At 48.7% G+C, this 26,009-nt stretch overlaps 1 protein-coding gene across 7 annotated transcripts in view; it reads right to left on the bottom strand.

Annotated features, from left to right (window-relative positions):
* rfx2 (regulatory factor X, 2 (influences HLA class II expression)) overlaps nt 1-26,009 on the bottom strand; it is a 262,480-nt gene that overhangs the window by 102,733 nt on the left and 133,738 nt on the right. For all 7 annotated transcript variants that reach the window (XM_072482882.1, XM_072482884.1, XM_072482883.1 and 4 more), the window contains one exon: nt 2,285-2,561. In XM_072482882.1, the coding sequence (XP_072338983.1) occupies nt 2,285-2,561 (277 nt within the window). The remainder of the gene's footprint in view (nt 1-2,284; nt 2,562-26,009) is intronic.

The raw sequence follows: 26,009 nt of genomic DNA, 5'->3' as shown, positions 1-26,009 counted from the left end.
TGGGCAGCTGGGTTCAATCAGTACCTGGGCAGCTGGGTCCAATCAGTACCTTGGCAGTGGGTTCAATCAGTAATTGGGCACTGGGTTCAATCAGTACCTGGGCAGCTGGGTTCAATCAGTCCCTGGGCGGTGGATTCAATCAGTACCCAGGCAGCTGGGTTCAATCAGTACCCGGGCAGCTGGGTTCAATCAGTATCTGGACGGTGGGTTCAATCAGTATCGGGCAGCTGGGTTCAATCAGTTCCCAGGCAGTGGGTTCAATCAGTACCTGGGCAGCTCGGTTCAATCAGTACCTAGGCAGTCGGTTCAATCAGTATCCGGGCAGCTGGGTTCAATCAGTACCTAGGCAGTCGGTTCAATCAGTATCCGGGCAGCTGGGTTCAATCAGTACCTGGGCGGTGGGTTCAATCAGTACCCGAGCAACTGGGTTCAATCAGTACCTGGGCGGTGGGTTCAATCACTACCCAGGCAGCTGGGTTCAATCAGTACCTGGGCAGTGGGTTCAATCATACCCAGGCAGTGGGTTCAATCAGTACCCGGGCAGCTGGGTTCAATCAGTACCTGGGCAGTGGGTTCAATCATACCCAGACGGCTGGGTTCAATCAGTACCTGGGCAGCTGGGTTCAATCAGTACCTGGCAGTGGGTTCAATCAGTACCTGGGCGGTGGGTTCAATCAGTACCCGGACAGCTGGGTTCAATCAGTACCTGGGCAGTGGGTTTAATCTGTACCCGGGCAGTGGGTTCAATCAGTACCTGGGCATCTGGGTTCAATCAGTACCCAGGCAGTGGGTTCAATCAGTACCCGGGCAGCTGGGTTCAATCAGTACCCAGGCAGTGGGTTCAATCAGTACCCGGGCAGCTGGGTTCAATCAGTACCCAGGCAGTGGGTTCAATCAGTGCCCGGGCAGCTGGGTTCAATCAGTACCCAGGCAGTGGGTTCAATCAGTACCCGGGCAGCTGGGTTTAATCAGTACCGAGGCAGTGGGTTCAATCAGTACCCGGGCAGCTGGGTTCAATCAGTACCCAGGCAGTGGGTTCAATCAGTACCCGGGCAGTGGGTTCAATCAGTACACAGGCAGTGGATTCAATCAGTACTCAGGCAGTCAGGTCGATCAGTACCCAGGCAGCTGGGTTCAATCAGTACCCGGGCAGCTGGGTTCAATCAGTACCCAGGCAGCTGGGTTCAATCAGTACCCAGGCAGCTGGGTTCAATCAGTACCCGGGCAGCTGGGTCAATCAGTACCCAGGCAGCTGGGTTCAATCAGTACCCGGGCAGCTGGGTTCAATCAGTACCTAGGCAGCTGGGTTCAATCAGTACCTGGGCGGTGGGTTCAATCAGTACCTGGGCGGTGGGTTCAATGAGTACCCGGGCAGCTGGGCTCAATCAGTACCTGGGCGGTGGGTTCAATCAGTACCTCGGCAGCTAGGTTCAATCAGTACCTGGGCAGTGGGTTCAATCAGTACCTGGGCGGTGGGTTCAATCAGTACCCGGGCAGCTGGGTTCAATCAGTACCCGCCCGGGCAGTGGGTTCAATCAGTACCCGGGCAGCTGGGTTCAATCAGAACCTGGGCAGCTGGGTGCAATCAGTATCCGGACTGCTGGGTTCAATCAGTACCCGGGCAGCTGGGGTCAATCAGTACCCGCCCGGGCAGTGGGTTCAATCAGTACCCGGGCACCTGGGTTGAATCAGTACCTGGGCATCTGGGTTCAATCAGTACCCGGGCACCTGGGTTGAATCAGTACCTGGGCAGCTGGGTTCAATCAGTACCCAGGCAGCTGGGTTCAATCGGTACCCAGGCAGCTGGGTTCAATCAGTAACCAGGCGGTGGGTTCAATCAGTACCTGGGCAGCTGGGTTCAATCAGTACTTGGGCGGTGGGTTCAATCAGTACCTGGGCAGTGGGTTCAATCAGTATCCGGGCAGCTGGGTTCAATCAGTATCCGGGCAGCTGGGTTCAATCAGTATCCGGGCAGCTGGGTTCAATCAGTACCCGGGCAGCTGGGTTCAATCAGTACACGCCCGGGCAGTGGGTTCAATCAGTACCCGGGCAGCTGGGTTCAATCAGGACCTGGGCAGCTAGGTTCAATCAGTATCCGGACAGCTGGGTTCAATCAGTACCCGGGCAGTGGGTTCAATCAGTACCCGGGCAGCTGGGTTCAAACAGTACCTGGGCGGCTGGGTTCAACCATGGTCCCCACGACCCACTTTCCTGGTTACAATGGGACAAGGGAAGAGAATTACGCAGCGACTCATGATCACTTGAACAAAGCTAATTTCCTCACAGTTCCTGGGGATGGGCGTGTGGCGTGAGATAGTGGATGTCTGGAGTTGTCCATTGTCCCTCCATGGATGAGGTAAGTTCCACCGCTACTCGAGATGATCTGACCTCCTCCTACCTCCATTGCAATCCCAACGGTTCCCACCATACTGTGAGATGGTACCACAGTGGGTGAGGATACCACCGTGGTCACTTGGACTGCATTTCCCGGCGACTCAAAGTACGAGGCTCCAGGATTCTGTGCGTAGAGTTGTGTTTCCGGGTAGGAGTATGCTGCACGTCTGGAAAACAACAAAAAACAAGCAAAATTTAGAAAACCTACCATGAGCAATGAGGCAGAAGAGGTGCAATGGATCTAGGATGTGATCAATCAGTGGTATTATTGGAAAGCAATGAATGAAATTTTACATTGGATACTGATTCTGAGAAACACAAAGCAGGAATACATCTCACTCTTTGAGGGGAGGAAGGGATATGTCTCTTCTAACTTTTCAGACACAGCATGCACAATATGTTGTGATGTCTAAAACACTGATATCGATACCTTATTGGATCCTAATACAAGGATAGGTTAAGCCTGTATCCATTAGAGTTTGAAAGAATGAGGGTGATCTTATTTAAAAACGCAAGTTCCTGTGGAGACTTGACCAAGTGGATGCTGGGAAGGTGTTGGTCGGGATTCTCCGAAATCCCGGTCAAGTGTTGACGCCGGCGTCAACGGGCCTCCTGGCCCAGCAATTCAGTGGTCTTCAGGGGGCCAGCATGGCGCCGGAGTGCTGCGCGCTGCTCCGGCGCCGAAAGGCAGCCCTGCACGGCCGGCGTGGGTCCGCGCATGCACGCAATGGCCATCTCTGCGCCAGCAAATGCGCACGCCGGCCGTCTCCACGCAACATGGCAGAGACCTACAGGGGGCCTGCGCGGAAGGAGGTAGGCCCCTTCCAGATCGCTGGCGCCCGCCGATCGGAAGCCTCCGTTCGCGGGCCTGGACCCGATGGAGGCCCACCCCAGCCCCCCGGAGTCAGATTCCCCCGCCCCCCCACCAGGACGCCCACCACGGCCATGGGTCCGAGCTCCTGCCGGATGATACCAGGTTGCAACCACGCCGGCGGGACTCGGCAGGAGTTCGGCCGGTTGACCGCGGAGAATCACCGCCGCGCCACGGCGACCGCGTTTGGTGCCGATTCTCCGGTCGCCCGAGAATCATGTCCTGGTGTCGGAGTGGGAATTTCCCGCGTGCCTGCCGATTCTCCGACCCGGTGCAGGCTCAGAGAATCCCGCCCGTTTTCCCTTATAGGAGAGACTAGAACCGGGAGATAATTTAAAAAGGGCTCTCTCATTCAAGAGGAAGATGAGGAGAAAAATTTTCTCTCAGGTTGTGGAACTCTCTTCTCCAGAGAGCAGTGGGGGATGGGTCATTGAATATTTTCATAGCTAAGTTACATACAGTCTTGACTGACAAGGGAGTCAAATAATATAGGGGGTACACAAGGAGGAGGAGTTGAGGCCACAATCAGATCAGTCATGACTTTATTGAATGGCGGAGCAGGCTCAATGGGCCAATAGCCTACTTCTACTCCTAATTCCTATGTTTGTAAGTTTATAATATCTTGGTTTAGATATTCTCTTATGTCTAGCGATTTACCTTCGGTTTAGGAATGCACCAGTCTGAACCATAGATATCTACACTAGTATAAATCGGCAGGCTGACTGCCCTTGACTTAAGTGCTAGATAATATTGTTTGCACATTTACTCCTTCAATATTTCCCTCTCAGCCTGATTGAGCTTTCCTTCTCTGCTTCCTATTTTAAAAATGATCTGACAATCTTTGCAATTTTCATTGGACCCGATTCGCTGTGTTTTTACTTAAAGTATGACAAAAGTTTGAACAGGTTAAGCCAGTTGTTTCATGCTGCTACAATGTAGTGACTGCATGAGTGGTATTTTCCACCATGCTACTGTCAATCCAAAAAGATGTTCTGTCTACCACACAATTGAGCAACATAGTGGATGAATCTCGGTGCCGGCCAGGTACGTAGGTCTTTTGTCCCAACAATTAGCTAACCAAATCAAACCACACGTTCCTTCGGTTGTACTCAACAGAGTTCAGACCAAACTCAACCAGCCTGCGCTTGTAAAACAAAAAAAAGTCTACTGTTAGATGCGATTCGACAATTCGGTCGCAGTTGCTGAACAATGCTGAGCACATTAATAGCGACACTAACAATCAATTTAAGAAAAACAGTCAAGTTCTTAACATGGTTCATTTATGCTTGCCAGAAGTAACATAAATTCATACACAAGGATTACAAACAAAAGGAATATGTTCAAGTCATGCGCCTTTTCTGAATTACTCGGGAACTTGAGGAGCCAATAGTCCCCTGCTGATTTTTCCATGGCAAAGCCTCATTAATCAGATCATTTTGCCAACCAATGAGCACCATTTTCTGTGTGCTGATTGCGATTGTTTGAAATTCAACATTTTTGGGTTTGTCCTGATGAATACAAGATGGAAAGCTTCAACTACATGCCTCTCTTCTCAGCAAGATTGTGGGGGCGACTCTCCGAGCCCCGCACTGGGCCGGAGAATCACCGCAACCGCGCCACGACGCCGGAGCGCGATTCTCCAAGGTGCGGAGAATCGGCGCCATTTGCGCCAGTCGCTGGAATCGCCGATTCTCCAGCCCGGCTGGGCCAAGCGGCTGTGCCGATACGACAGAGTCCCGCCGGCGCCGTTCACCGCTGGTCGCTGCCGACGGGAACGGTCGGGGGGCGGCCTGTGGGGGGTGACGGGGGCTCCTTCACCGTGGGGGCCCCCGATGGGGTCTGGCCCACGATCGGGGCCCACCGATCGGCGCCCCCCCCCCCCCCCCGGCCCCTGAACACCGACACCATGTTGAGTCGGGACCGGCGCACGTAAGAAGTCCCCCGCGCATGCGCAGGTTTGGCGCGGCACAACTGCGCATGCGCGGGTTGGCGCGGCAGAGGCTGGAGCGGCGTGAACCGCTCCAGCGCCATGCTGGCCCACTGTGGGGGCCAGAATCTGTCGTGCCCGGGCCCGGTTCGCGCCGTCGTGAAACGTGACGGCATTCACGATGGCGCAAACACTTGGGCCCAATATTGGAGAATCGCCCCGTGTCTTTATTTGCCTCTGTTCACAGATGGAGAGGGCAGCTTGTCAAACCCGACAAGTTTACCAGAATTTACAATGCAATGTGTGTGGGGCACTTATCAATTACCAACACGAACTAAAGAAATTGCTTATTGTTTACAGTCTCTTGGGAGGAAAAGCAAATTGGACTGTAACTTCCGAGCTCCAGGGCAGTGTATCCTGGGCGCCCCCACCGGATGTTCCCGGGTAAGGATTGGATGGTAATTGCCCAGTAAGTTCAAATTTCCTTAGCAAATTGCCCTGCTTTGGGGATGATGCCAAAAATCACAGAATTGTTACAGCGCAGAAGGAAGCCATTTGGCCCATCATTTCTGCGCTGGCTCTCCAAACGAGCATCATGGCGTATTGCCATTCCCTTGCCTTTTCCCCATACACCTGCACATAATTTCTCTTCAAGTTATCATCTAATGCCCTCTTTAATGCCTCGATTGAACCAGTCTCCACCACACTTCCAAGCGGAAAATTCCATACCCAAACCACTCATTTGTGAAAAAGCATTTTCTCACAACACATTTGCTTCTTTTGCAAATCACATTAAATCTGTGTCCTCTCGTTCTTGAACTTTTTCGAGCGGGAACAGTTTTCCTCATCTACTCTGTCCACCGTCCTCATAATTTAGAACATTTCTATCAAATCTCCTTTTATCCTTCATCTCTCCAAGGAGATTAATCCCAACCTCTCCAATCTATCCTCCTTATTGAAGTTTTTCATCCCTGGAACCATTCTTGGAAACCTCTATTGCACTCTCTCCAATGCATTGACATTCTTCCGACAGTGTGGCGCCCAGAATGGTACACAGTATTCCAGCTGAGGTTTAACTGGTGTTTTGTATAAGTTCAGCACAACCTCCTTTTTCTTCAACTCTATGTCCCTATAATAAAGCTCAGAATATTATATGCATTATTAACTGCTTTCTCCACCTGTCCGGCCACCTTCAACAATCTATGCACATATACACCGAGGTCCCCCTGCTCCAGCACTCCTTTTAGAATTTTACCCCTTATTTTGTCTCTCCATGTTCTTCCTACCAAAATTACCTCACACCTCTCCGCGTTGAACTTCATCTGCCGCCTAACTGCCCACTCCAGAAACTTGTCTACATCCTTTCAAAGTTCTCACTGTCCTCTTCACAGTCAAAATAACTCTAGGTATTTCAAACTTTGAAACTGTGCCCTGCACACCAAGATCTAAATCAGTAATATATATCATGAAAAGCAAGGGTCCCAATACTGACCCCTGGGGAACACCACTACAAACCTTCCTCCAGCCTGAAAAATATCCATTGACCATTACTCTCTGTTTCCGGTACTGAGAATTAGCCAATTTTATATCCATGTTGTTACTGTCTTTTTTATTGCATGAGCTATAACTTTTCTCACAACTTTGTGTGGCACTGTATTGAATGCCTTCTGAAAGCCCAAGTACACCACATCAACAGCATTACCCTCATCGACCCTTCCTTAAAAAACTCCAGCAAGTTAGTTAAGCACAATTTCCCTTTTGGCTTTTCCTAATCAACCCACATTTTTCCATGTGACTTCTAATTCTATCCTGCATAATTGTTTCCGAAAGCTTGCCCACCACTGATGCTAAACTGACTGCTATCATCATAGAATTTACAGTGCAGAAGGAGGCCATTCGGCCCATCGAGTCTGCACCGGCTCTTGGAAAGAGCACCCTACCCAAGGTCAACACCGCCTCCCTATCCCCATAACCCAGTAACCCCACCCAACACTAAGGGCAATTTTGGACACTAAGGGCAATTTATCATGGCCAATCCACCTAACCTGCACATCTTTGGACTGTGGGAGGAAACCGGAGCAGTCGGAGGAAACCCACGCACACACGGGGAGGATGTGCAGACTCCGCACAGACAGTGACCCAAGCTGGAATCGAACCTGGGACCCTGGAGCTGTGAAGCAATTGTGCTATCCACAAGGCTACCGTGCTGCCCGTTCTGTAATTGCTGGCGAAATCCTTACAAACATTTTTCAACAATGGCGTAACATTTAAAATTCTCCAGCTCCCTGGCACCTCCCTTGAGTCCAGGGAACACTGAAAGATTATATTCAGTGTCCCTGCAATTTCCATTCTCACTTCCTTCAATATCCTTGGATGCATCTCACCCGGTCCTGGTGCCTTGTGAACTTTCAGTACCAACAGTCTATCCAACACTCCCTCCTGATCAATTTTGAACCCTTCTAGGGACAGAGTTTCCTCTTCTATCACCGTCCTGGGTAGCATCTACCACCTTGGTAAAGACCGATGTAAAGTATTCATTTAATACCTCAGTCATGCCCCCAGTCTCCATGTGGAAATTCCCTTCAAGGTTCCGAATAGGACCAACTCCTCCTTTTGTCACCTTTTATTATTTATATGCCTGTGGAAGACTTTGTGATTCTATTTCATGTTGACAGGCAGTCTTTTCCCATAATCCCCCTTCCTTTCTCGAATGTGCTTTTTCAATCCCCTCTGAACCTTCTGTATTCTTCTTGGTTCTCAACAGTATTTTTACCTGGCGCCTGTCAGAAGCAAACATTTGCTTCCTTATCTTAATTTCTACCTCCTTTTTCATCCAAGGAGTCCTGGATTTGTTTGCCCTACCTTTCCTTTTTAAGGGAATGTACCTTGACTGCGTCTGTTTTGAAGGTAGTCCATTGTTCAGCTACAATGTTCCCTATCAACCTTGTGTTCCAGTCTATCCGGCCAAGTTCCGATCTGGCCCCTTTCAAGTCTCCCCCAGTTAATTATTTTCACTCTGGATTGTGCATTGTCTCTTTCTACCATCACCCTAAACCTTACAATACAATGATTTCCTAAATGTTCCCCCACAGACACTTGATCTATTTGGCCCACCTCATTTCCAAGAACCAGGTTCAACAGTGCATTCTTTCTTGTTGGACTGGACACAAACTGCTGCAGAAAGTTTCCCTGAACACAATATAGCATGGTTTGCCCCTCTCCACCCTTTACAATACCATTGCCCCAGTCTACATTTGGGTAATTAAAGTCCCCCACTATAACTACTCTATAATGTTTGTATCTCTGTCATTTCCCTGCAGATTTGTTCTTCTACATCCTCCTCACTAGTTGGTGGTCTATAAACTAAACCAAGCAATGTAACTGCACCCTTTTTGTTCCTTGGCACTAGTCAAATTGATTCTGTTCTTGAATCCTCTGGGACATCCTCTTTCTCGAGCACTGCAATGCTCTCCCTCGCCAATGCCCATTCCATCCTTCCTCCTTCCTTTCCCATCTTTTCAGAACACTTTGTACCCAGGAATATTTAGCACCCAGTCTTGCCCTTCCTTGAGCCAGGTTTCTGTTATCACCACAACATCACATTTCCACATCACAATCTGTATAACTCTCCAATCTTATTTACTATACTCTGTGCGTTCATATACATGCACAGCAACCCTATTTAAACATCATTACTTTGTCCCTTACTCCGACTTCACCTACTAACTGACTATTTTCTATACGCGTACGTTCTGTCCCTCCTAGTATTTTGTGCATTCCGGTATTCCTCACATATCTCCTCTTGGTTCCCACACCCCTGCCGAGTTAGTTCAAAGCCCCCCCCCCCCCCCCCCCCCCCGTCATCATGAGCAAAATGTCCTACAAGGAACTCAGTCCCAGCTCTGTTAAGGACAAAGACCAATACAGAACAGGAACTGGCCCTTTGGCCCTCCAAGCCTGTAGCGGTCATGATACCCACCCTTGGCCAAAACCCTCAGCACCTCCAAGTGCCGTATCCCTCTATATCCATGTGTTTGTCGAGATGTCTTTTGAACGCCATTAATGTATCTGCTTCCACAATCTCCCCTGTCAGAGCATTCCAGGCACTCACCACCCTCTGTGTAAAAAAACCTGCCTCGCACATCTCTAAACTTTGTCCCACGGACCTTAAACCTATGCCCCCTAGTGACTGAACCCTCCACCCTGGGGAAAAGTGTCTGCCCATCCATTCTATCCATGCCTCTCATAATCTTGTAGACCCCAGTCAGGTCTCCCCTCAACCTCCGTCGTTCTTGTTTAAAAAAATATTTTTATTCTCCTCCTTTTTCACATTTTCATCCAAATTTACACCCACCTACAATCAACGGTAACAAATACAATGTCAATCCCCTGGCCAAAAATTCCTCCCTCCCACCAACCCCCAAACAACCCTCAACATTTTAAATGTAAACATCAAAGAAAAGGGTTCAGGAATCCACCATTTACCCATACATAGTCATCAACAACATACACAGTCCAAACCACCCCTCCCCCCACACACACCTAATCCCCCTTAATGTTCGATGCCATCCAATTCTTGAAAGTGCATAATAAACAAAGCCCATGAATTGTAGAACTTTTCCATCCTTCCCCTCAACTCAAACTTCACCTTCTCGAGTGTTAAAAACTCCAACAGATCCCTCCGCCGTGCCAGGGCATAGGGTGGAGAAACTGACCTCGACCCCAACAGGATCCGCCTTCAGGCGATCAGCGAGGTGAAGGCTAAAACATCTGCCTCTGCACCCACTTCCAACCCTGGCTGATCCAATACCCCGAATATGGCCTCCAGAGGACCTGGCTCAAGCCTCATATGTACCATCTTTGAAATTACCCCTCCAGCTTTGGACAGGACCAAAACATATGAACGTGGTTTGCACCTCCCCCCTCTCGCAATGTTCACAAACATCCTCTTCCCCCTCAAAGAGTCGGCTCATCCTCGCCTTTGTGAGGTGCTCCCTATACACCACCTTCAGCTGTATCAGCCCCAACATCACGCACAAAGTTGAGGCATTTGCCTTCCGGAGCACCTCACACCACAACCCCTCCTCCATGCTCTCTCCCAACTCTTCCTCCCACTTTGCCTTAATCCCCTCCTGCTTCTCTCTTCTCCCAGAATCGCCCCATAAATCGCCACCGCCACCCTCTTCACTCCCCCTGTCGTCCGCACCACCTTCAACAGTGTGGAGGCCGGTGCGGAAAGCTCTGTATCTCCTTCTTAGCAAAATCTCGGATCTGCATATACCTAAACATTCCCCCCTCCCCCAACCCATATTTCGCCCCCAGCTCCTTCAATCCCGCAAATCGGCCCCCTAGAAACAAATCCTTTAGTGCCCTGACTCCCTTCTCCGAAAACTGCCATCTCACTTCCCTGGCTCAAATCTGTGATTACCCCGAATCGGCATTTCCCTTAACCCTGCCCCCAACCTAAAGTGCTGGCGCAACTGCCTCCAGATTTTCAACATCACTACTACTACCAGACTCCCTGAATATTTCCCCGGGGCCATTGGGAGTGGAGCTGTTGCCAACGCCCTCAGCTCCGACCCCCTACACAGATTCTCCTCCATTCGAACATACTGGGGGTCCCTCTCTCTAACCCAGCTCCTCACCTTTTCTGGGTTCACCACCCAGTAATAATATAGTAAATTTGGAAGGCCCAACCCACCCTGGCTGCCATCCTCTCAACAGCACCTTCCTAATCCTAGCCACCTCTTCCTCCTCCTCGCCTCATAGAAACGAGGTAATCATCTTATTTCAACTCCTTGAAAAATGATTTTTGCAGGAAGATCGGCATGCACTGAAAAATAAACAAGAATCGCGGCAACATGTTCATTTTAATTGCCTGTACCCGACATGCCAGCAACAGAGGGAGACCATCCCACCTTGCCAGATCCACTTTCACCCTCCCCACCAGACTAGTAATGTTATACCTATGGAGCCCCCCCCCACCCCAATCCCATGCCACCTGCACCCCCAGATATCTAAAGTGAGTCCCCGCCCTATGGAATGGTAGACCCCCCCCCCAATGCCCCCATTCCCGGCCAAGACATCACAAAATATTCACTTTTGTCTACATTTATATCCCGAAAAAGACCCAAACACTTGAAGCATCTCCAATATGCCCCCATCGACACACTCGGTTCCGATGCATACAACAGCAAGTCGTCCGCAAAGATCCCAAGCGCCATACAGCATGGCGCCGGCTGCACGCAGGCCCGGCCTGCCAAAAACTGCCCCCCTGTAACCTCCCTCACCACCCCTGGACTACCCCCCAACAGTTTCCCCAGCCCCGCCAAAGCTCCCCACCAACTGTGGTGGTGATGGACAGGTCCGCAGCTGCCACGCGAGGTCCCCAAACGTTGGGAGGACACGTGTCCCACGCCGTCGGGGACTCGACCCATCGGGGGTGGAGCACCAGGGGAGGGCCTCAGGTGACTTCCTGAGGCCGTCCCGACGGCGTAATTCTTGCGATTTCGGCATCCTGAGAATCCAGCCCTATACGTTTTCCAAAGCTGTGATTAAGAAGTTAACAGCTAGGCAGACTGTGATGTCACTCATAGGAGGGGTTAGGTCTGTTTTTAGTTTCATTTTCAGCCCTGCCTTGTGTCTATTGTTTTTAGTTTCATTTTTAGAGTTCTGCTCTGGATTCTGACAATAGGAATGTGTGTTTCTCAGACTGACTTCTGAAAGCTTCTCTCTCAAGGACTTGGTGAATAAATCTGTAAGATACTGAGTGTTAACTGTATTAATAAGTGGCATTTGACCTGTGTGTCAATTTTGCTTAATTGGAATATTCGAAGTAGATGGAAAAGTAAGCTCAAAGACTTTCTTTATTTTTTAAGAACGGTTTAACTGTTAATTGAAAAGCTGTTTTTTTCTTGGATGCTAATGGGGTTAATCCTGTGTTAATAATAAAGTTCATTTAATGTAAAAGATCTGGAGTTGTTAGTGGAAACACTCCTGGAGCGAATTATCCTTTCCTCACAGTTTACAAATTGAAAAATTGTTGGGGTCTTGACTGGTTTCCTAATAAAATTGGGGTCTGGTCCGAGTACGGTAACACAAGTGGCAGATTGCTGATGATTGTGGAGTCTAGACATGTGAAGCTAGCAACAACCTCCAGCGTCACATTGTCAATACTGATAGATGGCAGCAAAGAATGTGTCAGAGTGTCGGCATCAGAACATAACCCTATCTGACCCCACTGTGGATCTCAAAGGGTTCTAATGGTGCCTGGTCATAACCATCTTTATCTATCATGTTGACATGGAAAGAGACCATCTCCAGTGAGCAGCCAATTTTCTCCAGCAACTTAAATATACCCATCTCTGCTCACATGGTCAAATGCCTTAGTGAGATTGAGGAAAGTAATATATAATGGTCTCCATATAATGGCATTTCCCTTGCAGCTGCTGAGCTGAGATCATGTTAACTGTAGATCTCAGTGCTGGAACCACATTGGGATTCGGGTAGATGTGTTCAGCTGAGACCTGCAGTCTGACAAGGATAACATGGGAAAATACTTGTCCCTCAACATCCAGCAAGGAGGTGCCTCCATAATTGCTGCAATTGCTGTAACTGCCCTTGTTATTGTACAGGGTCATAATCTTTGCATCATGCACATTCTGGAGTACTGGCCCCTCCCTCCAGCAGAGACAGAGATTTGTACAGATGGTGCAAGAGTGCCAGTTCTCCATTTGTGATGAATTTAGGTGGAATAGCATCAGCACCCGGAGCTTTAACCATGGAAAGCGAGTCAATAGCTTTGATCAGCTCCTCCACTGCAGGTTCAATATCCAATTCTGCCATGACAGGTGGGTTTTCTGTGGAGTTTAGAGCTTCCTTGGTGAGAGTTCCCCTCGACTACAACTCAAGGTAGTATTTTACCTGTCCAACTGTTCATTGCAGTCGGTGATGACTTGCCCTCCCTTTGTTTTCAATGGAACTATTTCCTTTACTGTTGGACCCGTTGCCTTTTTGATCCCTTCATACATATCCCTAACATCTCGTGTGTCGAAGGACATCTGGATATTCTGACAGAGTTGTAACAATAGTTAGCACACTGCGTTGCAGCTTGCTGAACTTTACTTCAAGTGGTTCCTAGTCATTCAGTCTTCTCACTTAGACCTCTCTCCTAGGGAATGAGAGCGGACTGCTGAGCTTCAATGCTGGGTTCGATCAGTGATGTTGGCGTCAAACCAGTCCGCATTCTTCTGTTCTTGCTTGCCTTGAGTGAGGTATTATAGATAACTTCTCGATGTATGTTCCATTTCACTTCTGCACTCCATATGGGAATGACAGGGAACGCATGTTCAATTGAGTCACGGGAGCCGTATGGCTGATGTTGATATGAGGCCGGCATTTCTGCTTTGAATGACAAAAACATCACAGGTTGCATCCTCACCCTGGGGCACACAGAGTGATCTGTATCACAGTCAAAGCTGTGGTAGCTGCTTGTGTTGAACATATTATTCTGAGTCACGTCTGGTGATGATCAGGGCCAACTGGTTATAATCTTAGATGTCCTCAGGACACTGTAAAGCATGGTTTGTTCTGAAAATAGCTGTTAGTTACACCATGTTTGTGGTAGGAGGAAAGCTCAAGTAATCTCTGTCTGTTCTTATTTATCTTTTCCAGGTCATGATGTTCGAGGCAGGAGGGCCAGGCCTATTGATCCACATTATTCTTGCATTGAAATCCCTCAATAGGTAAATATGTTCTGACCTCAGGATTCTGCTCATAGCAGTGTCAAGCTCCTGAACTTTGAGGCCAAAACATTATATATTTTCAACAAGCAGTTAGATATAGCACTTAAGGTGAAGGGGATCAAAGGATATGGGGGGAAAGTGGGATTAGGCTAGCGAGTTGGATGATCAAACATAATTATGATGAATGGCAGAGCAGGCTCGAATGGCCTCCTCCTGCTCCTATTTTCTATGTTTCACATCTGTATTGGAGCACCATGCTGTAATAGTTACACATAAGATTAACTGGCCCTGTTTGACTTGCGAAGTGGCTGAAAGGAACAGGTTCAGAACCGTTTGTGAGAGATTCTATCATCGGGAACAGCAAGATCCTTAGTAGTCTACACCTTGCTTATGTATTTCATCTGAACTCCTCTCCTGCCAGATGAAAATGTAACACTTTTATTTCAGTGGTCCTCTCTGGCCTCATGTAGGGAAGCTATGTCGACTTCAACCATTCCATGATGATCACAGTTGTCACGCATATGTTATCAACCAGCTGCAATCTCATGCACATGGTTTCGACAGTTACACATTTGTCATTCTTAAGCATTGCTTTCGTCAGCAGTGTAGGCTGAAAATGAAAAGCAAACTGGCACACAGAAACAGAACAAAGCTAACTCTCTTCATCCACACATTAGAATTAGAACATTAACCTGCTGTTCTTGATTCCCCCCTCATTCTTCTGAACTCCAAAAAATATAAAACAGACTCGATGTCTCCTCATATGTCAGTCCAGCTATCCCAGGAATCAGTCTGGTATACCTTCTCTGCACTCCCTCTATGGACACGATCGTCCCGGCACTCGGGAGCGCTGAGAAACAAAACGCAATCAAAATGGCTCCAGTTAGATACGGGGCCTCAGCGGGGAACGCACAGCCGGTGCTGCACTTAATCCCGTTTCCTGCACTGAGGGGCCTTGCTCGCTGAAACTCCTCAGTGCAGGGAGAGATTAGGATGCCATTTTTAAATGGCATTCCGATCTCTTGTCCCTGACACGGGGCCCCTCCCACACTCACGCAGGGCACTCCAGGCCCGATCGCCGTTTTCAGTTACATATTCAACAATCACACTCCATTTAAAACAGCCAAGAAAATATAAAATTTGTATAAATATGCACAATATACACGAGAAGATGGAGTTGAATTTTAAGTTACGGTATAATCATCTGTGCAAATGCACAAAGATTCCTGTCTGTCTGGAAGTGCACCCAACACCAGCTCCTCAGAGACTGTGTTAGGGAACTGGAGCTGGAGCTGGATGAACTTCGGATCATCTGGGAGGCAGAGGGGGTAATGGACAAGAGTTACAGGGAGGTAACCACACCCAAGGTACAGGACAAGAGTAGCTGGGTTACAGTCAGGGGAAAGAAAACGAACGGGCAGACAGTGCAGGGATCCCTCGTGACCGTTCCCCTTCAAAACAAGTATACCGTTTTGGATGCTGTTGGGGGGGATGACCTATCGGGGGAAGGCCCTAGCGGCCAGGTCTCTCGCACTGAGTCTGGGTCTGGGGCTCAGAAGGGAAGGGGGGAGAATAGAAAAGCAATAGTGATAGGAGACTCAATGGTTAGGGGAATAGATAGGAGATTCTGTGGTCGCGAGCGAGACTCCCGGAAGGTATGTTGCCTCCTGGGTGCCAGGGCCAGGGGTGTCTCAGATCGTGTCTTCAGGATTCTTAAGGGGGAGCAGCCAGAAGTCGTGGTGCACATTGGTACCACGACGTAGGTAGGAAAAGGAGTGTGGATGTAATAAACGAGTTTAGGGAGTTCGGCTGGAAGTTAAAAGCCAGGACAGACAGAGTTGTCATCTCTGGTTTGTTGCCGGTGCCACGTGATAGCGAGGCTAGGAATAGGGAGAGAGTGCAGTTGAACATGTGGCTGCAGGAATGGTGAAGGAGGGAGGGCTTCAGGTATTTGGATAATTGGAGCGCATTCTGGGGAAGGTGGGACCTGCACAAGCAACCGGGTTGCATCCGAACCAGAGGGGCACCAATATCCTGGGAGGGAGGTTTTCTTCGGAAGGGTTTAAACTAATTTGGCAGGGGAATGGGAACCGGATTTGTAGTCCAGCAACTAAGGGAGCCGATTTTCAGGACGCCAAAGCGTGTAGTGAGGCAGTGGGGAAGGTAACATTGACGAAGGAGAGTACTTGCAGGCACGGAGATGGGTTGAAGGGTGTATACCTCAACGCAAGAAGCATCAGGAATAAGGTGGGTGAACTTAAGGCATGGATCGGTACTTGGGACTATGATGTGGTGGCCATCATGGAAACTTGGATAGAAGAGGGGAAGAAATGGTTGTTGGAGGTTCCTGGTTATAGATGTTTCAATAAGATTAGGGAGGGTGGTAAAAGAGGTGGGGGGGGGGGTTGCATTGTTAATTAGAAATAGTATGACAGCTGCAGAAAGGCAGTTCGAGGAGGATCTGCCTACTGAGGTAATATGGGTTGAAGTCAGAAATAGGAAAGGAGCAGTCACCTTTTTGCGAGTTTTCTATAGACCCCCCCAATAGTAGCAGAGATGTGGAGGAACAGTTTGGGAAACAGATTTTGGAAAGGTGCAGAAGTCACAGGGTAGTAGTCATGGGTGACTTCAACTTCCCAAACATTGAGTGGAAACTCTTTAGATCAAATAGTTTGGATGGGGTGGTGTTTGTGCAGTGTGTCCAGGAAGCTTTTCTAACACAGTATGTAGATTGTCCGACCAGAGGGGAGGCCATATTGGATTTGGTAATGAACCAGGGCAAGTGATAGATTTGATAGTGGGGGAGCATTTTGGAGATAGTGACCACAATTCTGTGACTTTCACTTTAGTAATGGAGAGGGATAGGTGCGTGCAACAGGGCAAGGTTTACACTTGGGGGAAGGGTAAATACGATGTTGTCAGACAAGAACTGAAGTGCATAAGTTGGGAACATAAGCTGTCAGTGAAGGACACAATTGAAATGTGGAACTTGTTCAAGGAACAGATACTACGTGTCCTTGATATGTATGTCCCTGGCAGGCAGGGAAGAGATGGTCGAGTGAGGGAACCATGGTTGACAAGAGAGGTTGAATGTCTTGTTAAGAGGAAGAAGGACACTTATGTAAGGCTGAGGAAACAAGGTTCAGACAGGGCACTGGAGGGATACAAGATAGCCAGGAGGGAACTGAAGAAACGGATTAGGAGAGCTAAGAGAGGGCATGAAAAATCTTTGGCGGGTAGGATCAAGGAAAACCCCACGGCCTTTTACACATATGTGAGAAATATAAGAATGACTAGCGCGAGGGTAGGTCCAATCAAGGACAGTAGCGGGAGATTGTGTATAGAGTCTGAAGAGATAGGAGAGGTCTTGGACGAGTACTTTTCTTCTGTATTTACAAATGAGAGGGGCCATATTGTTGGAGAGGACAGTGTGAAACAGACTGGTAAGCTCGAGGAAATACTTGTTAGGAAGGAAGATGTGTTGGGCATTTTGAAAAACTTGAGGATAGACAAGTCCCCCGGGCCTGACGGGATATATCCAAGGATTCTATGGGAAGCAAGAGATAAAATTGCAGAGCCGTTAACAATGATCTTTTCGTCCTCGCTGTCACCAGGGGTGGTACCAGGGGATTGGAGAGTGGCGAATGTCGTGCCCCTGTTCAAAAAAGGGAATAGGGATAACCCTGGGAATTACAGGCCAGTTAGTCTTACTTCGGTGGTAGACAAAGTAATGGAAAGGGTACTGAGGGATAGAATTTCTGAGCATCTGGAAAGACACTGCTTGATTAGGGATAGTCAGCACGGATTTGTATGGGGTAGGTCTTGCGTCACAAGTCTTATTGAATTCTTTGAGGAAGTGACCAAGCACGTGGATGAAGGTAAAGCAGTGGATGTAGTGTACATGGAATTTAGTGAGGCATTTGATAAGGTTCCCCATGGTAGGCTTATGCAGAAAGTAAGGAGGCATGGGATAGTGGGAAATTTGGCCAGTTGGATAACGAACTGGCTAACCGATAGAAGTCAGAGAGTGGTGGTGGATGGCAAATATTCAGCCTGGATCCCAGTTACCAGTGGCGTTCCGCAGGGATCAGTTCTGGGTCCTCTGCTGTTTGTGATTTTCATTAATGACTTGGATGAGGGAGTTGAAGGGTGGGTCAGTAAATTTGCCAACGATACGAAGATTGGTGGAGTTGTGGATCGTGAGGAGGGCTGTTGTCGGCTGCAAAGAGACATAGATAGGATGCAGAGCTAGACTGAGAAGTGGCAGATGGAGTTTAACCCTGAACAGTGTGAGGTTGTCCATTTTGGAAGGACAAATATGAATGCGGAATACAGGGCTAACGGTAGAGTTCTTGGCAATGTGGAGGAGCAGAGAGATCTTGGGGTCTATGTTCATACATCTTTGAAAGTTGCCACTCAAGTGGACAGAGCTGTGAAGAAGGCCTATGGTGTGCTAGCGTTCATTAACAGAGGGATTGAATTTAAGAGCCGTGAGGTGATGATGCAGCTGTAAAAACTTTGGTACGGCCACATTTGGAGTACTGTGTACAGTTCTGGTCGCCTCATTTTAGAAAGGATGTGGAAGCTTTGGAAAAGGTGCAAAGTAGATTTACCAGGATGTTGCCTGGAATGGAGAGTAGGTCTTACAAGGAATGGTTGAGGGTGCTAGGCCTTTTCTCATTAGAACGGAGAAGGATGAGGGGCGACTTGATAGAGGTTTATAAGATGATCAGGGGAATAGATACAGTAGACAGAGACTTTTTCCCCGGGTGGAACAAACCATTACAGGGGGACATAAATTTAAGGTGAATGGTGGAAGATATAGAGGGGGGATGTCAGAGGTGGGTTCTTTACCCAGAGAGTAGTGGGGGCATGGAATGCACTGCCTGTGGAAGTAGTTGAGTCAGAAACATTCGGGACCTTCAAGCGGCTATTGGATAGGTACATGGATTACGGGAGAATGATGGGGTGTAGATTAATTTGTTCTTAATCTAGGACAAAAGTTCAGCACAACATCATGGGCCGAAGGGCCTGTTCTGTGCTGTATTTTTCTATGTTCTATGCTCTGCGGACACACTAAAGGATTGAAATTGCAACAAATATTACCTTTGCTGTAAAACTGAAAGATACAGATACACTTTTGACACTAGCATCATTAATTTGCTGAAATTACACTTGCCCACATTCATACTTACACGCCAGCTTCACCTCATGAACCTTCCAACAAAAAAGTGAGAGGATTCAAGTACAGGAGCAAGGATTTCCTGCTGTAATTATACAGGGCCTTGGTGAGACCACACCTAGAATAGTGTGTGCAGTTTTGGTTTCCTTATCTGAGGAAGGATGGTTCTTACTATAGGGCGCAATCTACCAGCCACGCTGCACCCGAAAAGCAGTGCACCACAGTGCAACGTGGCCAGTAATTGCCGGAACACCCCGCTCCTGGGATCTACCCGGCTCACCACACCTCATGAGATCTAACGTGATCTTGTAAGATGTCGCACTGTGAAGCCCACCCATTGTTAGCGGAATCACCTTTTGGCAAATCTGCACATTAGAGCGAGACAGCTAGTCTCACTCTAATCTGCAATTCTCTGAGGTAACCAAGGACCTATTCCCTTCGCCTTGAAAATCCCGGGCGAGTGCCATTCAGTACTGACGGAACGACACTCGTGGGGCTCGCCCTGGCGATTGGAGGCCCCCAGGTATATGACCGCTGGCAGGGTGATACCCTGGCACTGCTGATGCTACCTTGGCACTGTCAGCCTGGCACCCTGGCAGTGTCACCTGAGTGCCAACCTGGCATGTCATGGTGCCCAGGGGGCTATGCTGTCATTTTTTGCGTGGCGGCGATCGGGCCTGGGGTGCCCTGCGTGAGTGTGGGAGGGGCCTCGCGTCAGGGACGAGAGATCGGAATGCCATTCAAAAATGGCATCCTAATCTCTCCCTGCACTGAGGAGTTTCAGCGAGCAAGACCCCTCAGTGCAGGAAACGGGATTAAGTGCAGCACCAGCTGTGCATTCCCCACTGAGGCCCCGTATCTAACCGGAGCCATTTTGATTGTGTTTTGTTTCTCAGCGCTCCGAGCGCCGGGACGATCGTGTCCATAGAGGGAGTGCAGAGAAGGTATACCAGACTGATTCCTGTCAGTGGTAGGTTCTTTACCCAGAGAGTAGTGGGGGCATGGAATGCATTGCCTGTGGAAGTAGTTGAGTCGGAAACATTAGAGACCTTCAAGCAGCTATAGCTGGACTGACATATGAGGAGACATCGAGTCTGTTTTATATTTTTTGGAGTTGAGAAGAATGAGGGGGGAATCTCATACAAACCTATAAAATTCTAACAGGACGAGACAGGGTAGATGCAGGGAGGATATTCCTGATGGTGGGGAATACAAACAAAAAATGTAAACACCAGGAACCACATAGTAAAACCATCAATGCAATGTTCCTGAACGGCCAAAAATATGTTGGGGATACTTCAAAAGAGCATAACATAATAATCCAAAGAGATGTTGGTTATTCTGTATTTCACCTTGGTGAGACCGCATTTGCATGCAGGCTTAGTATCCTTATTTTTTAAAAGGAAAAATGGAAATTCCCAACTTTCTTACCAAAAGGATGGCAGGTGTGTAGAAGAGGTTTGGAGGTTTTTTAGTTATTCCTAAAAGAGAAGCAAGTTTGGCCCTGTGTCTGTCTGGTAATTATTAGTAATTCCAATTATATTTTCCAGTAGAAAAATGGAAAAAGGTGACCAAGGCAATTTGCTTCAAGAATACTCAGTTTTCTTTTCAAATTAACAAATTAAACTGCCTATCTCAGCTTATTGCCCTTTCTGAAGTTTATGGAAGCAATAAAAGCTACAACAGTAGTCTGCATTTTTTCGTTTCTAAATCAGAGTCTTAATAGAAAGAAAATAGTCAGGATCAAGTTTGAAATTTGACTCTTGCTTTTCTTCAAATAGTTTAAACTAAAATACAGTAAAAACAGAAAGTGCTGGAAAACTCATCAGCTCAGGCAGAATTTGGGGAAAAGAAAGTGTTTTGAGTCAATATAACTCAGAACTGAAGAGAGATAGAAATCCGATGGGTTTTATGCTGGTGAAAAAAAGAGGGTTATGTGTAGCAAAAGAGAAAGTCCAGGACAGGGCACAGGGGAGAGGGTGAGGATAGATTAAGTGACAAAGATGTCATGGACTAAAAGCAAAGAGACTGATAATGATAAAGGAGCAAAGCATTGTTCCAGAGTAGGTGTCAATAGCAGAATAAATATCCCACTGTGTGAAAGCAAAACATGAAAATACGTGGAATTCTTTCCCGCAGAGGGCTGTAGAGGATGGGTCGTTAAGTATGTTCAAGGCTGAGATGAACAGATTTTTAATCAGTAAGGGAGTCGAGGGCTATGGGGATAAGGTAGCAAAGTGGGAGTTGAGGATTCTCATATCAAATCAGTCATTATCTCATTGAATGGCAGAGCAGACTCGATGGGCTGAATTACCTACTTTTGCTCCTATGGCTTATGGTTTTATGATTCAGACTGGCACTATGGGAAAAGGGCAGCACGGTAGCACAGTGGGTAGGACTGCTGCTTCCCAGCTCCAGGATCCCGGTTTCGATTCCCGGTTTGGGTCATTGTCTGTGTGGAGTCCGCAAGTTCCCGTGTCTGCGTAGGTTTCTTCCGGGTGCTCCGGTTTCCTCCCACAAGTCCCGAAAGACGCGCTGTTCGGTAATTTGGACATTCTGAATTCTCCCTCTGTGTACCCGGACAGGCGCCGGAATGTGGCGACTAGGAGCCTTTCACAGTAACTTCATTGCAGTGTCACAAGCCTACTTGTGACAATAAAGATTATTATTATTAAAATGCAATATGAAGGTTGGAGTTCACAGTCTGAAGTTGTTGAACCCAATTGCAGCAGGTTGAAAGATGAGTGTGAGAGTAAGATGCTGAATCAAAATGGCAAGTGATTGGAAAGTTGGGACCTCCAATTGTGGACTGAACAGAGGACAAGCCCCTTCCACCTGGCTGAACGTATTCTCTCGTTGAACAATTTCTCCTTTAACTTGTCTCATTTCCTCCAAATAAGAGATATGGATGTGGGTACCCGCATGCACCCTTGTCTGTCTTTTTGTGGGGTATGTGGAACATTTCTTCTTATAGGCCTTAATTCCACTATTGACGCCTACTCTGGAGCAATGCTTTGTTCCTTTATCATTACTATTCTCTTTGCCTTTTATTCCATGACACTTTTTGGTATTTAATTTCTCCTGCCTCCATCCTACCCCTGACATTCCCAATTGTTCCACCTGACACCCCCCCCACCCCCTCTCACACCTCCTTTCTCAAAAGCATTTTTAAAAAATCATTACATTTCTTATTTCTTCAGTTACCAGCAATCCAGCATGAAGCAAAAATATCTAAATATACGTATTCGGGAGTGGCTGAAGCTTCAAAGTAATAACTTAAACATGAAGGCTCAAAATGACACAAAAGGCAACTAATAAGTTTAATTATGCTATTTAAAATATTTTGTTTCATAGCATCTTACAGCACAGAAAGAGCTAACAATTTAAAATTATTAGTTTCAATCACTGTGCTCTTACCCCATTCCCTATTTAAACTGTTATTTTGGAGATGAGAAACTTAAAAGAGAGAAAACTAATTTATTTTTCAGAAGAATTGGTGGTGAACTGAGAAGACAGCACCATTTAGTGGCTGGACCTTGCAATTGCATGAGGGTATCTCCAGACTTCTGGGGCGGGAATCTCCAGACTTCTGGGGCAGGATTCTCCGATTTACAGGCTATGCCCTGATGCCGACGTGGGAACGGTGGCGTTTAATGACCGAAAAATCGGTGCAAAACGGCCACCAATCCTCCATTTGGTGGGGAGCTAGCAGGCAGGCAGCGTAGAGCACACGGCTCTAGCTGGCGATATAGCGGGAGAATTGCCGGGTCCGTGGCCGCGCATGCGCATGGCAGCGGCCTGCAGTGACCGCGCCATGCAACATGGCGCCGGTCGTGCATGGACCTGGCCTCTCAAATAGTAACCCCCCCCCCCACTTCGGGACCGCCAGACGACACCCCAACAGTGCCGCCAGCCCCTGCCAAAGTTCCCCCTGCCCGTGAATCGGCTCTTCTCCGACTGTGGCGACGCCGCACTGAGTCCGCAGCCACCACGCTGAATTCCCGACAAAAAATAGCATGAGACCCCCCACGCCATCGGGAACTCAGCCGATCGGGGGGGGAGGGGAAGGGCCTCAGGTAACGAGTTGATAAAGCGTACTTGCCGCTTTGGAGGGAGCGGAGCATTGCGAAAGTGGTGGTGCCCCCGATTTCGTCGCAAACGGGGATTCTTCAGCCGATCGCAATTTCAGCGTCGGAGACCAGAGAATCCCACCCCTGGTTTTTCAGGCATTGCTTCCAGTGATCATTATGATAGCGGCAGCTTTATTGCAGCACCACTACATATTTTTCAGTTTTACTCATTATAATTTATTACAAATGTACTGGTATATTGAAGCGAAGGTTCATACCCACCTTTTCTTCAAATCAACCATCTGGTGAGGAATTCCAACATGAATGCTTGATATTGAACATTTAGCGCATTGTGTTTCAGAACGGTGAACTGGAACCAGTCAGGTTCCAAAGTGCAAATCATGCTCTCACTACCGTACACCTAACAGCAAGAATTACTTATTTTTAAAATTCTTTCACAGGCTGTGGGCATCGTTGGCTCAGCCAATATCTGTTGCCCCTCCCCAATTTTTCATAAGATGATGGTGACGAGCCACTGTCTTGAACCGCTCAGTCCAGTGTTGTAGGTACACCCACAGTGCTGTTACGGAGGAGTTCCAGGATTTTTATCCAGCGACAGTGAAGGAACGGTGATATATTCCCAAGTCAGGGTGGTGAGTGACTAGGAGAGAAACTTTCTGGTGGTGTCCCCAGGCATCTGCTGCCCTTGTCCTTCTAGATGGCACTGGTCATGAGTTTGGAAGTGCTATCGAAGGTCTCTTGGCGAGTTCCTGCAGTGCATCTTGTATATGGTACTCACTGGTGTTATTGGTAGTGGGTGGGTCGTTGGGAGGGAGGGAGGGAGAGCCCCAATCCAGCTTAATTCTTTGTCCTGGATGGTATCAAGCTCCTGGAGTGTGAGTTGCACACAGATAAGTGGGACAGTATTCCATCATACTCCTGACTTGTGCCTTGTAGATGGTGGACAGGCTTAGGGGAGACGGGAGAAGAGTTACTCACTGCAGGATTCCCTGCGTCTACATTGTTCTTGTCGTATTTATGTGGCTGGTCCAGTTCAGTTTCTGATCAATGGTATCCCCCAGGATGAATTGACGATGGTGGATTCAGCAATAGTAATGCCACTGAATGTCATGGGGAGATGGTTAACTGAGCCCAGAAAACCTACATGAAGAGTGTTGGATTACAAATAATCATGCTTTTCACACTTAAGATAAATTATCAGCTTAGTCAGTCATCAATGCAGTGAGAAATTGGAGAGCTGGCCGAAGGGAATTACCCACAGTTTTCACAATTGGCTGGTTTTTGGGGAATATATAATCTGTTGGCCAAAGTGCAGTCTAATCAAGTGATTTACAGGACTTCAGCAGGACCAGGCAAAAAGAGAGACAACAGGTGGGATTCTCGGTTGCCCGACGCCAAAATTGTCGGGCAGAGAATGGATTCCACGCCAAAATCGGGGCCGGCGCCGCTTTGACGCCGGTCTGCCATGCTCTGCCCCCTCCAAACTGGCATCATCGTGGCGCGCGCCATTTCAACGCTGTTGGCGCGTCATCGGCGGCCGACCTGCGATGCTCCGTCCTAATGGGCCGAGTTTCTAACGGCGCGGGCCACGTGTGGTCCCAGCGGTTGGTAATCTACGTGCCAGCTGCGGAATGTGTCGCTGGGACTTCCGGTATGGCTGGGGAGACTGGTTGGGGGTTGCAGATGGCGGGTTGGGTTCACGCACGGCTGCCGCCATGGTGTACAGCACGACCGCTGCAGGTCGTCAGCCGTGCGCATGCGCGGCCCGGGACCTGGGCACTCTCTGGCCGTTTCCGGGGCGGGAAGCGGGAGTTTCAGTCAGCGTAGGTTCTAGCCCCTCACCCGTACTGGAATCGGTGAGGGTTTGACACCGATTTTTTTGGTCGTGAAAGACCACGCATGTGCTCTGCTAGCGTCAGCACTTAGTCTCAGGAATGGAGAATCCAGCCAAACATATCTGGAAGTTCACCCAATAACAACTTGCATGACAGCATAAGGCACCAAGGTACAATCTGCACAAATGCAGGATAAATAGCAAGTGAGGGAGAAAGAGTCTGATGGGAGCTGATTTGGGAGTACGCCAGGAATGATCTGGGGCGAAATTCTCCGTTATTGGCGCAAAGTCCGCCGATCGGCGCCAAAAACGGCGCAAATCCAACCTTCATCACGCCGCTCCAAACGTCGCAAAGTCTCCGGCCCTGAATGGGCTAGCAGCGACGTGACAGGATCCGCGCTTGCTCACGTGGTTCACGCCGTGCGGCGTCATACACGCCGTGCGGCGTGACGGCTCATCAGGACGCGCTGCTCCCCCCCACCCGACCGGAACACCCGACCGGAACACCCGACCGGATGGCCGCCCGCCGCTCAGCCCCGAGGTTCCAGTCACGGGATGTGGAGGCGCTCCTGGACGCAGTGGAGCAGAGGAGGGAGGCCCTGTATCCCGGACACGGCCGCGGAGTTGCCCCACGCCACAGCCGGCGTCTGTGGAGGGAGGTGGCAGAGACCGTCACCGCTGTGGCCCTGACACCACGGACAGGCACCCAGTGCCACAAGAAGGTGAACGACCTCGTCAGAGCAGCCAGGGTGAGCCTCCCCCCCCCCCTGCCCGATATCCATATCCCCCATATCCCCCCTCCCCCATATCCCCCCTCCCCCATATCCCCCCTCCCCATATCCCCCCTCCCCATATCCCTCATATCCGCCTTCTCCCATTTCCCCAAGTGAATCCAGCCCTAACCTTAACCTCTGCAATACACGCGCAACCGATGGCGTGCATTCATATACCTGTCTAACACTGTTG

This window comes from Scyliorhinus torazame, chromosome 18 (genome assembly GCF_047496885.1).
Source record: "Scyliorhinus torazame isolate Kashiwa2021f chromosome 18, sScyTor2.1, whole genome shotgun sequence".
Classification (NCBI taxonomy): Eukaryota; Metazoa; Chordata; class Chondrichthyes; order Carcharhiniformes; family Scyliorhinidae; genus Scyliorhinus; species Scyliorhinus torazame.
This window is presented reverse-complemented; position numbering and strand designations above follow the sequence as displayed.